This window comes from Vipera berus (assembly GCF_964194415.1).
Source record: "Vipera berus genome assembly, chromosome: Z".
NCBI lineage: Eukaryota > Metazoa > Chordata > Lepidosauria > Squamata > Viperidae > Vipera > Vipera berus.
Window position 1 is genome coordinate 27735365 of NC_138205.1, and position 13074 is coordinate 27748438.

At 34.2% G+C, this 13074-nt stretch overlaps 2 protein-coding genes across 2 annotated transcripts; both read right to left on the reverse strand.

Annotated features, from left to right (window-relative positions):
- Window positions 1-1113: 1113 nt before the first annotated feature.
- On the reverse strand, window positions 1114-2088 carry LOC308678914 (olfactory receptor 5F1-like; the record flags this gene model as incomplete). The annotated part of the gene is made up of 1 exon (XM_081346144.1): window positions 1114-2088. One exon carries the CDS (start codon window positions 2086-2088, stop codon window positions 1114-1116), a length of 975 nt encoding a protein of 324 aa, XP_081202270.1.
- Window positions 2089-10838: 8750 nt separating this feature from the next.
- LOC308678916 (olfactory receptor 5AR1-like) lies at window positions 10839-11807 on the reverse strand (the record flags this gene model as incomplete). Its single annotated transcript, XM_081346146.1, has 1 exon — window positions 10839-11807. The coding sequence occupies one exon, from the start codon at window positions 11805-11807 to the stop codon at window positions 10839-10841; it is 969 nt and encodes a 322-aa protein (XP_081202272.1).
- Window positions 11808-13074: the final 1267 nt, after the last annotated feature.

Sequence of the window (13074 nt, forward strand, 5' to 3'; positions counted from 1 at the left end):
AGAAATAAAATAAAAAAAGAAGAAAAAGAAAGTACTATGTTACTTGAGGGGCTCTTCCCTCTTAAAATAAAATCCATGTCCAATTTTTTTCTATTGCTTTAACCATATTCAAACAGGTGTTTCTTTTTAAAATATTCTCTCTGATAGGCCCCATTGTCTATTTTCTTAATTTTCACTTTAGCCTTTTTCTTTTGCCCAATATCTTTCTTAATCAATATGTTCTGCTGAGTCAAAGAATCTTTCCACATTGATGTAGGTGTTACTGTAGATATAAAAGGTAAGTCAAGCACAATATCTTTGTGAAAGGCATTTGCCCATTCATTTTTGTTGAAAATCTTTTTCTTTCTTTTTCTCTCTGCTCCTCTTATCCATTTTTTGTCTCTCCAGTTCTAGTGTTTTTCCCTGCATCTGCAGTCCATTTTGTCCAATCTTTTTTCTTATCCTCAAATTTGTTTTGTAGTGTTAAAGTATAAGTTGTCTTTTCTAAGTCCAGTATTTCTTGTAATTTTTTTCCACTTGGGTTAAAGCATACTTCTTTGTTTTGTTAGGTTCCATCTTTAAGTCTCTATCCTCATATTTGTATTCAGTTGTCTGTTTTATCTGTTCCTTCTCTGTTGTTGTCTCCTGTGATTATTATTTTTTTTGGTTGTAAAGTTAAATTGGACATGAATTGGTTTATATTTTCAAAGTTATTTTGGAGTTCTTTGTGGTTTAAAGTCATTATTATTGGAATTAGTTGCAACATATCATATGTTTCCTCTTGAAAAGTATTTATTTTTTCTTGATAGGTTATTTCTATAAATCTCTGATTTTCCATGATGACCAAGAATCCAATTATTTTTTCTCTGCAAACAGCTTTGGGGTCAGACTTAAATAGATACTTTTAATCCAGAAAGTTCAAAAAGGTTTTGTGGTTTTTTTTGTTCCCTGAAGTTTGTAAGTCTCACTTTGTCTGCAGCCCAGATTGTTTTCTTTTTTGTCACAGCTGTTCTGTATTGTTACAGCTTTGAAGGTCACAAGTAGAGATCAGTTTTTTCCAGATTTTGCCAAGTCCTGAATGAAAGCCATAGCTGTTGTAGTCTTCATCTGCCATTAGATGTCAGCACTGGTTTATTACAATTTTGGGTGATTCATGCCAAAAATTAACACTTTATTAAAAAGTCGTCCTAGGGCTTTGTGAATATCTTTGTTTCTTAAAGAGTAGATAAGTGGATTAAGCAGAGGAGTTACAACAGTATAGAAAACAGAGATGATTTTGTTGAGATGTTTTAGGAAGGAAATATCTGGCAATGTATAGGCAATGACTGATGTGCCATAAAAAAGGCAGACTACCAAGAGATGAGAGGAGCAGGTTGAGAAAGCTTTTTGCCTTCCAATGGTAGAATTTATTTTGATGACACTGACAATGATGCAAATGTAAGAGGTGAGCGTCAAAAGAAATGGAGGAATTGTGAAAATGATGGTCATGCAAAAAGTAAAGAGTTCAAAAAGAGTTGTGTCACTACAAGACATTTTTGTCAGTGGATGTAAATCACAAAAGTAATGGTCTATGACATTTGGTCCACAGAAAGATAACTGAGCCACCAGAGCCACCAGAACAGCATTAAATATCATACTACTTATCCAAGTCCCAGCAATAAGCTGGAAACAAAAATTCTTATTCATAATAGAAGGGTAGGACAGAGGTCTACAAATTGCTGAATAGCGATCATATGACATTGCAGCCAAAAGATACGCTTCTGTAGCTCCACTAAGACAGAAGAAATGATATTGGGCTAGACATCCATTCACAGTAATTGTTTTCTCAGCACTCAGAAAGTTTGCCAACATTTTAGGCAGCAATGTAGAACTATAACAGGTATCCAGAAATGACAAATTTGCCAGGAAGAAGTACATTGGAGTATGAAGGAGCTGATCAGCCATAACAAGCAGGAAGATGAGGATATTTCCAATTATTGTCATCAGATAAATCACCAAGAAGAAGCAGAAAAGGAGAGGCTGCAGTTCCTGGAGATTCCCAAAACCCAGAAGGATAAATTCTGTGATGCTTGTCTGATTTTCTTTTTTTGTATCCAAAATGTTTTCCATACATCAAATGTCAATCAGATCTACAATAAATAGCAATGTAGCAGATGTGTAATATACAGTAAGAAGCAGGTAATGACAGAGTTAAGAAGTATTATTTTCTTATTATTCATGAAATTTTAGTAGCATCTTGAAAAGGTTAGTAGCTTTTATGTATCCTTATTTCATGCAGGATTTTAGCTATAGTTGAAATACTGCTGGTGCAAAATTATCCTTTTCCCTCATATCTGTTTTGGAAAAATAGGAGACACAGAACATGCAAATAATGCAGAACAGTTTGTGGGCTCAGGCATTTCCATTTATTTTTTCACTCCCAAATATATCTCCTATCAATCCTCCATAGATTTCTAAACTGTGGTCAAGATGAAATAAATAATTGTATAATTCTAGGGTTCATTTCCTTGAAAGCCATATTCCTATAACCCAATAATAGTTCTGTCTCCATTCAAAAAAATAGCTAACAGTTTTGATAAGATACTTGAGGAATAGCAGGTCTCTAAGCAAAACAAATTCTCCATGAGAAATTTTTTTGATGTTCTGAAGATATGAGTCAGTCACAACTAGCACAATGATGAGAAGATTCCCAGTTATTGTCACAAGACAAATCACCAGAAAGAGGAAGAAACTCAAGAGACTGCAGTTCAACAGGATCCCTCAAACGTGAGGATGAATTCTGTGATGTGTGCTTGATTTCTTTCTCTGCACCCAGCATTATTTCAGTTCACCAGATTTCATGCAGAAGCAGAATGTAAACAGAAAATCACGAATTCTTAGCTAGATACTTATAATACCAATTCTACTTCAAAAAGCAGTTTGCAACTTAAATCAGAATGTCATCCTAAGTGAATCATCCCAACTTTCTACCAGCCTTTCTGGCTATTAGGTAATAAATGAAATCATAAAACTGACTGAACTCAGAAGTCATCCTTTGTTCATCTTTTTTTTTCCCCTGTGGGTATCTAAAGGCCTGAAAAAAATGAGCATTACATAAATATATTAATAGTGAGTTAGTTGCAATGATATAACTTCCACAAATCCTTACAAGGTAAAATAGAACTTCATATGCAGTGGATAGTGACAATGGTGATAGCAGGGAAAAGTAGTTTAGCTACAATTAGTTAAATAGGATTTTTAAAAAAAAAAATAGTACTCAAATGTTACTGCATTTTTTATAAAATAGCACAAAGGTTGATTAAATGAACTAAATGTCTTGGGAATAGGGTGCTGTCCATCTTTCTCTCTCTCTCGTAGGACGCAACCTTTGGATTAAGTTTCTTACTGAATCTAGTGCAACATGAAGACTAGCCTAACCCATGGTTTCATGCAAATAGCATTCATCCATATAGTCAAATTCACATAAAACAGTTTTCAAGATCCTCTTCCAAAAAGATATAGGGATCCAGGAGGACTACACTCAGTTGTTGTCATATGTATTTGTCCCATTTTTGGAAATTAAGGTAATATAATGAACATGGACTGAATTCATACATGACAGTAAACCAAAACAATACAAATCATATTATTATTTAATGAATTATATAAGCCCATTCTAATTTCAGAAATAGTCTGGAAGTATCGGAGGATGTAACTTACCTGCCTCAAGTGAATATCAACTTCATAGCAATTGTAGTCTCACTATTGCTATATCTGTAAATTAATGCAGAAAACCTGGCATTTAGTATACACTAGAACACTCCCTAAGCACTTAAATAAGTGATGAAAGAGATTGGAGTTGACCTTCTCATTTACACAAGTTTTAAATGCAACAGTCTCCTAAAGCCAAATGTGATTCTTGTGTTAATTAATTGTCCATGGGATTTCTGTCTTGCTTAGAATCTATTATTTTGGAAAATAATTAAAATCTTTTACAATAAATGCATCTTGTATGCAAGATAACATCATGCACACATGATAACAAGTGACCTGTAGATACCAACTGGAAACTAGATTTCATCAGATTTATATATACTGCTCAAAAAAATAAAGGGAACACTTAAACAACACAATGTACTGTATTTAATTGTAAGATGTCTTATCTTGTGTTCCCTTTATTTTTTGAGCAGTATATTTACATATATACTTCTCTTTTTGATCCCATGTTACACTGAAATCATTTTCAGATTGAAATGATCATTCTTTAACTCATTGATGACCCTATATATTTTCATAAAATCAGCCCAAAATAAAAAATATTCCCAGCCTTTGAATTCATATGTCCTGGATTGACTTTATGCATTGCATGAATGCTTTATTTGTTTGAACCAATTTCTTGAAGAAATCACACTGTCTGAACTTACTGATAAGGGTAAACTATACCATCGTTGTCAACCATTCAATTGTGACCAACTTCAGCCACTCTATGGATCAGCACTCTCCATACATCCTGGTATCAGGCTTTATAGTATCCAGCCAATGGATAGTAAGGCAACCCCTTCTTTTTCTGCTGATCACTCTCAGCATGATTGACCTTTTGAATGAGTCAATCACCTGATATGGCCAAAGTATGATAGCCTTTGTTTTGGCAGTTTTAGCAATTGAAAAAATCATTGCATTGACTAATCTGCATTTGGTCAATCATTGCATTGACTAATCTGGATGTTATTTATACTGGACATTGCAAGTATTACAAGTGCTGCATGCCTTTTGATATCAGGGTTGCCATGACTATTTATTATTTATTTATTTAATTACTTTTATATATCGCCCTATTCCCGAAGGACTCAGGGCAGTTTACAGGGCAAAATTTAAAAGACAATATAAAAGTTGAAATAGAAATAGAATTAAAATGACTATGCTGGTTGATTTTAGAGCCCAGCAAGTTGAACTCCTTTACTGTTTCAATATTCTCACTGTTGATCTGCACTCAGATCTGTGTGTTCTCTGTAGTCATCATTATCTTTGTTTTCTTGATGTTAAGGTGTAGTCCAAATTTTTCACTTTTATCTTTGACTTTCTGAATTAACCACTCCAGATCTATCTTGCTTTCTGCAAATAATGTTGTATCATCTGCATATCAGAGGTCTTTGGTATCTTCTGCATCTTTGAGGCAATTCATAACATTTTTTTGGCAAAGAAAACTGAAGAAGGTCACCAAATCTTTCTCCATCTAGAGCCATGTTGGCCAGTATAATAGGCTTATATTGTTCAACCCCCTCTCTTCACTGTGTGGAATGGTTGAACTTAGGAGCCTTGGTGGAGCAGTGGGCTAATGCCTCCTTAAGTAACACCAGCTGCCTGCAATTAGTGCAGGTTCGAGTCCCACCAGGCTCAAGGTTGACTCAGCCTTCCATCCTTCCGAGGTAGGTAAAATGAGGACCCAGATTGTTGGGGGCAATAAGCTGACTTTGTAATAATGCCGCTGGGGGGGCGAAAGCCCTAATAAGCAGGCATATACATAGAATGAAGGCTATTGCTAAGCACATTGATTTGTGCTTAGATTGTAAGCCACCCTGAGTCTTCGGAGAAGGGCAGGATATAAATGGGATTAAAATAAAAAAATAAAAAATAAAAATACTATACCATTTTTACAAATCACATAGGCTATCTTCCTAGATGAAGTTGAAAATCCATATTACGAGTTAGTACAATCTTTAAAGCAGTCTAATCTTCTAATGGGAAAGAATGTCATGACAGAAGGCATCATCTTTCTACAAGGTATAATTGTGTTTGATAGATTCTCCAAGAAATCAGTAATGTTGATCTCCAAATTATTGCTTGTTCATTAGTTAACTTGTCTGATAGAGATGAAAGAACCACAAAACTTGCACTTATTTCCCAACAGTTCAGAGGAGAAGTAAATGCAAGATCTGAAGAAGCTTATAGTGATAAACTAGATTGAAACTGGGAAATAGCTACAAATAATTAATGTTTCTTTTCTGTTTGTATGGCTCTAAAAATAGGAGTGATAAAATATGGGAATGTCAGCATTTTTAAATATCAGACATTTTCCCCCAAAGTATGGTTGGAATGGGTAGAAGAGGATATTCATGTTATTTAAAAATGTCTACATACAGGCTTCATAGAAAAAAAATATCCAGGAACAAACATTTTAACTTGAACAAAACAAGATTTTTATGGTTGTTATGACTGCAGAATCGAGAAACTAGCACACCACCATCTCTTCAAGTGTATAGTATTGTTCATGGAATAAGTAATTAGACATCTAATAGTGCTTTTAAATGGATGAAAAGGCAATTAAAGAGATGTATTAGTGGTGGGAAAGATGGATTGTAGTGATCTACTAGAAGGCATAGAAACAAGCAATGACTGATATGCTGGGTGGTAAATGATGGGCCAGAAAGACCCAGTTAGGTTTAGTGATTAAGATGCTGGCCTACAAACCAGTAAACTGTGAGTTCTATGTCTTTCTTAGGCATGAAAAGCCAATTGGTTGTTAACCTTGGCTCAGTCACTCTCTCTCTTTTAGCCCAATCGACCTCACCGGATTGTTGCTGAGAAAATACGAGACAGGAGAATTAGGTATATTGACTAACTTGAGATACTGTATATATTGCAAAGGCAGGAAATATGGAAGAGGACAGGAAAGGGAAGGAGTTAAACTTAGTAATAAGAAAAAGGTGAGGCCTGTAAATTGGTTAGATCTCAAGGATGAAGCAGTTCCCTGTGGGCAAATCGCACAATATCTCTTGAGTGTGATTGCAACAAAGATAATATATTTGCATATTTTTTCCCCAGGAAGGATGTTCTTCCTCTCATTATCTTGAATTGTTCATGAACCCAACAAGGAACAAACATAACAAAAGCAGGAATGAATGAATTGGCATGTCTGATGAACTGAAACATTTATGGCAAACAGACTGCTGTTTCCTTTTAGGAAGCCAGTCATCAAAGAAATAGGTATAAATTTCCTTTCTCTCCCCACATTCTGTTGGCCCATAGGAATCATTAATAAGAGTATGCTGATAATTCAGCTTCATAAAAACAAGGAATCTATTGATTTCTTGGAATAAAGGGAGCCCACTTTTTCTACATATACTTACCTGTTAAGTTTTAGGAGATTAATAACAAAGTATTGATCAGGTTTTCTGCAGATATTTTACCCCCAATTCCAGCAAGCCTTCCTCAGTTCATTATACACTGCATCATTAAAATGAAACGGGAAATTAAAAAAAAACATCTGGCAAAACATCTGGGAAAGCTGAAAGAACACAGCCAGAGCCTAAAACAGGTGCCTATTTTGATAAGGGGATTAAATAGAGCTTGAGTTTTTGGAACTGAGGATAGTTCATTTGATTTAATGGGCCATCACTGGATCAATTACATTAAAAAAAATAAAAGCAAGTTTAAATCAGCTGTGTGCATAGCAACACAGCAGTTGAAATGACTAAGAAGACAGTGACTAGCAGCTGGAGGTGAAAGGACTTTTCAAATCCTGTAGCCAATCATAGCTGTGACTTTAATTTTATTGGGACAAAGCAATGGAGTATATCCATTCTGAAAGGCACAGGTCAAAAACAGAACTATTGAATCAGTATTTGAAAACAGGGACTGGGAAACTATTTGCAATGAGCTACAAGGAAATTGGCATGTCTATTTTAATGAAAAGAAATACTAGGGCGGACATGACAGCAGTGTTCCAATATCTCAGGGGTTGCCACAAAGAAGAGAGAGTCAAGCTATTCTCCAAAACACCTGAAGGCAAGACAAGAAGCAACAGATGGAAACTGAACAAGGAGAGAAGCAACCTGGAACTAAGGATGAATTTCCTAACAGTTAGAACAATTAATCAGTGGAATGACTTGCCTCCAGAAGTTGTGGGTGCTCCAACATTGGAAGCTTTTAAGAGATTGGACAACTGTTTGTCTGAAATGTTATAGGGTTTCCTGCTTGAGTAGGGGGCTGGACTAGAAGACCATCAAAGTCTCTTCCAACTCTGTTATTCTGTTATTTTCCATTCCTGTCCTGAATGGCATCATATAGGCAATTAGTTAAATATAAATCTGGCTATACCAAAAAGAGAAGAATTTTGATATTCTGAGACTTATAAATATACATGACATGTAAATATGCACTGATTGAATTATCATATCATGAAATAGGCCCTCTACTGTGAATATTAATTACCAATTTGATAAAGCACCTTTCAACTAGGCTGCATTAACAGAGGGATAGAATCAAGATCACGTGAAGTACTAATACCACTTTACAATGCCTTGGTAAGGCCACACCTGGAATACTGCATCCAGTTTTGGTCACCACGATGTAAAAAGATGTCGAGACTCTAGAAAGAGTACAGAGAAGGGCAACAAAGATGATTGGGGGACTGGAGGCTAAAACATACAGGGAACGGTTGCTGGAATTGGGTATGTGTAGTTTAATGAAGAGAAAAGTGAGGGGTGACATGATAGCAGTGTTCTAATACGTCAGGGACTGCCACAAAGAAGAGGGAGCCAAGATATTCTCCAAAGCACCTGAAAGCAGGACAAGAAGCAATGGATGGAAACTAGTCAAGGAGAGAAGCAACCTAGAACTAAGGAGAAACTTCCTGACAGTTAGAACAACTAACCAGTGGAACAACCTGCCTCCAGAAGTGGTGAATGCTCAAACACTGGAAGTTTTTAAGAAGAGACTGGCCAGCCATTTGTCTGAAATGGTATAGGGTTTCCTGCCTTAGCAGGGGGTTGGACTAGATGACCTCCAAGGTCCCTTCCAACTTATTATTATTATTATTATTATTATTATTATTATTATTATTATTATTATTATTATTATTATTATTATTATTATTATTATTATTATTATCTTTCAAAGACCATTACTATTAAAATCTTTATCATTCTTTTGAGAAAGTATGAAATAAACAATGTTACATCAGGCAGATAATAAGCATCAATTATCAGTAAGAAGACAATGCTATTATTAGAACAATTTTATTATTTTTATTAAAATATATCATTGACATTTCTTTTTACATTTTCAACTTCCATTAAATTCCATGAGCTTAATAATAAATTTACTCTTATTAATACACACATATGAATAAATGAATGAATGAATATATACATTCAAGTTGTATGGATTGTAAAGGTCATAGGCTAAACAGTAAGTCCAAATCCACTCTAGTGGTGACTTATCACTAAAAATAAATATATCCCATACTCAACTTATGAAATGTATTGTCTGTCAGGCATATGCATTACCAATGCAATAAAGTAATTTTCAAATGCATACAATCAATGGTAATTAAAATGTATATCATTCTGCTGAGAAAATATCTAATAAATGATATTACAATGTAACAGATAATAAGCATACATTAACAGAAAAATTGTCAGAATAATTTTTATTATGTTTATTAAAATGTATTTTACATTTCAAATTTCCACTAAATCCCATTCCATTTTAAATTTCTGTTATGAATTATCAATAGGCTTGTGTAATATTAGAAGTACTTTTATAACAAATGGTAAACTAGATTACTAAAATTTTCAACAATATGAAATATTTTCAGTGAAAACTCCAAGGCAACCCATATTATAGGATACATTGGAAACAACAGTAAACCCATATGAAGGATGTTAGAAGGCTACTTTGGACATAAAAAAGCCAAGGGCTGGCTGAACCAGAGAGAAGTTAGGCTGAACTAGAATGTAACCTCTTTGCAAGCTTGCCCAACAAATAACTCTAGTGATCAAAATGGGTAGTGAGATTAATGAACAGTATAAGGAACATTCAATCTAAAACAATACATAGAGCCCACCTGCCTGCATAGGTACATAAAAGTGTAATTGTATGGTGTATAATCACAACAATGATCTGCCATAGATCAGGGGAAAAAATCTAATATGACTGGAAGATAAGAGCAAGACATGAACTTCCAGGATCAAAAGCAACACAAGAAAAATTAACAACTCCCCAAAGTGGTTTTGAATAGTAATATTTTATGACTACATTAATGAGATTCGTCTGGTTACTTTTGGATAAAAAGAAAGGAAAATGAGAAAATCAGGTTATAGATTGTAAGGGCTTCTCTATTCTACAGTCAGCTACTACTTTATTTTCTCCATTTCTACTTTACTCATTCCTTTTTCTACACTCTTACTAAAATCAAAAAGCAACAAGACAACTTTTGGGAACTATCTTACTAGATACTAATTTAAGTAACCTCTCTGCAATAGACAAAAAGTCAGTTTAATCGTGTGTGTGTGTGTGTGTGTGTGTGTGTGTGTGTGTGTGTGTGTGTGTGTAAAAGAGAGAGAGAGAGAGTTTAGTTGTGTTGGAACTGAGGACAACAATAAAGGGATAACTGTATTCATATTTTTATACAAAAGCTATGCAATTGTTGTACATGAAATGTTATTTTCTTGAGTGATTGTTCCAACAAGGAACAAAGATCACAACAGAATTGGAAATAAATTTTATGTATTTTCTCCAAGAAGGAATTTATATACAGAAAAGGAATTAGTAAAAAAATGCTCTATGATGATCAAAACTATCAGAACTTGATAAGCCAAATAGCTAATTTTCTGCTCTCTGTTCTTCATACTTATGGCTAACTTGCAGTGTTAAGCTTAAAATACAGTAGTTATATGATAAGGTCCTTCAAACCTTGCAAAACACTTATGAAAAAATCAAGCTCCTTCTATATAGATTAATTCATCTACTCCAGTTATGTTGCTCTATCACCAGCGACAGCCCTGCTATCCTATAGGAAGGAAAAACAGTCAAAATTGTATGGCAGCAAAAAAAAGATATCTGTCTCTACTTTAGAAGCTCTTTTACAGATGTTGTGTCTATAAAGAAAAGAAATAACTTCTTTCAAAAATTCTCAATTTCTTTTGAACCCATCCTAAAGCTTTGTGAATATCTTTATTTCTTAAAGTATAAATGATGGGGTTGAGCAATGGAGTCAAAATTGTATAAAATATGGAGAAAAATTTATTGAGATGTCTCAGAGTGGGGCTATCTGGCAACATATAGACAATGATAAGGGTGCCATAAAAAAGACAAACCACCATGAGATGAGAAGAGCAGTTTGAGAAAGCCTTTTGTCTTCCAATGCTGGATTTGATTTTTATTATGGCAATGATGATGCATATGTAAGATGTGAATGTCAGAATAAATGGAATGACAGCATCAATGAAGGAAAGGAGAGAGACAATGAGGTAAAGAAAACTTGTATCAGTACAAGATAGTTTTTCTAATGGAGTCAAGTCACAAAAGTAATGGTCGATGACATTTGGGCCACAAAAGGATAGCTGAGCAAGAAGAAGCAAAGTGATGCCATTAGCTAGTAACCCATTTAGCCATGACCCAGCCATAAGATAAACACATAGCTTCCTACTCATAATCAAACTATAAAGGAAAGGTCTACATATAGCCAGATAGCGGTCATAAGACATTGCTGCAAGGAGATATGTTTCTACACTTGCAAAAGAGCCAAAAAAATAAAATTGGGCCAGACATTGACTCACAGTAATAGTTGCCTTTCTAGTTAACAAATTACTCAACATTTTTGGCAATATACTTGAAGTATAGCATGTCTCCAGACAGGACAAATTCCCCAGAAAAAAGTACATGGGGGTGTGAAGACATGGGTCAGCCACAACTAGCATAATAATGAGAAGGTTCCCAGTTATTGTCACAAGATAAATCAACAAGAAAAGTAAGAAAAGCAGAAATTGCAACTGAACAGAATTCCCAAAACCCAAGAGAATGAATTCTACGATGTCTGATTGGTTCCCTTTCTCTGAAGCCGGCATTTTTTTTAGTTGACGGCATCACATTCAAAAGTACAGTATAATCAGAAAATCATGAGTCTGAGATTTCCACTGGATCCCTGAATCCACACTTCCAAAAGGTAGCCTGTATTGTGGATGAAATCAAAGATGTTGTCTACAATGAATCACTAAAACTGTCCATCTGTCTATGAAATTCTTAGTGATCGGTGGTATCATTTCAATAATTAACCTCAGAAGGTTCTTCTGCCTCAGAGTTCACCTATATTTTTCTCTGAATATCAAAAGACCTGAAGAATTGAAAATTACAAGAAACAAGGCAACAATGAATGTTAATGTTAGTCCCATCAACTACCTCCCCAAGCACAAATTACAGCAAGAATAGAGAGACTTGGTCTTTTGCAATTGTCCCAGATAATGATAATGTTAAAAAAAGATACTAACAAATTTTCTTAACACTATTGCATTATTTGTCTAGGATCCTTCCACATTCATATTTTCATTTTCTAATGCATAAATTGTACATCAACAGAAACCTGTTTATTATTAGAATAAACATAAAATATTTATCAAATAACTAAGCAGAGGAAAGATAATCCTGAGTGATAAAGATAATTCTGTATGCAGGGACTGATATTATTCATGTTTTGCTACAGAATCCATTTTATTACAATCATGAATTCACTTAAAGCTTCTGTTGATTAACCATGTCGGCAAATGAAATAATCCAAATTCAACATATTCTTGAGTTGGTCAAAATTTGTCTGATTGACATTGTTATAAAGGAACAATGGTTTAGCTAGTTTGGCTAGCTAGGAATGTATTCTGACTTGTGATCAAGTTTTAGATTAGATTTGGTTGACAACTTATAAATTTCATCTTTTTATATATATTTTTTCTTTTTATCTTTCTTGCTGAGTAAATTGAATTATATGTTGAGTACATATTTGTACATATGAAAAGAAATAGGTAACTATATCCTGCTCTGCTTACTGTTGGACTTTCTGCAAAAAGGATATTGTATTGCTTTGTATAAAATATTGCATTGCTATGTTTAATTAGCTACTTATCACTAAGAGGAGTGAAATAATGCTTTATTAAAATATTATCATTGATATGTTAAAATATCATTATTGGTCATCACCTTAAATAATCATAGTCATTTTTCATTCTAAGTAGTATCTTTGGGCAAATATCATTTGCCAAGATGAACAAGCCCAAATAGACCAGATCATCTTCCAAAAATTCAAAGATAGGCAGGATAGCTTTGCTACCTAAATACTAACTGAAC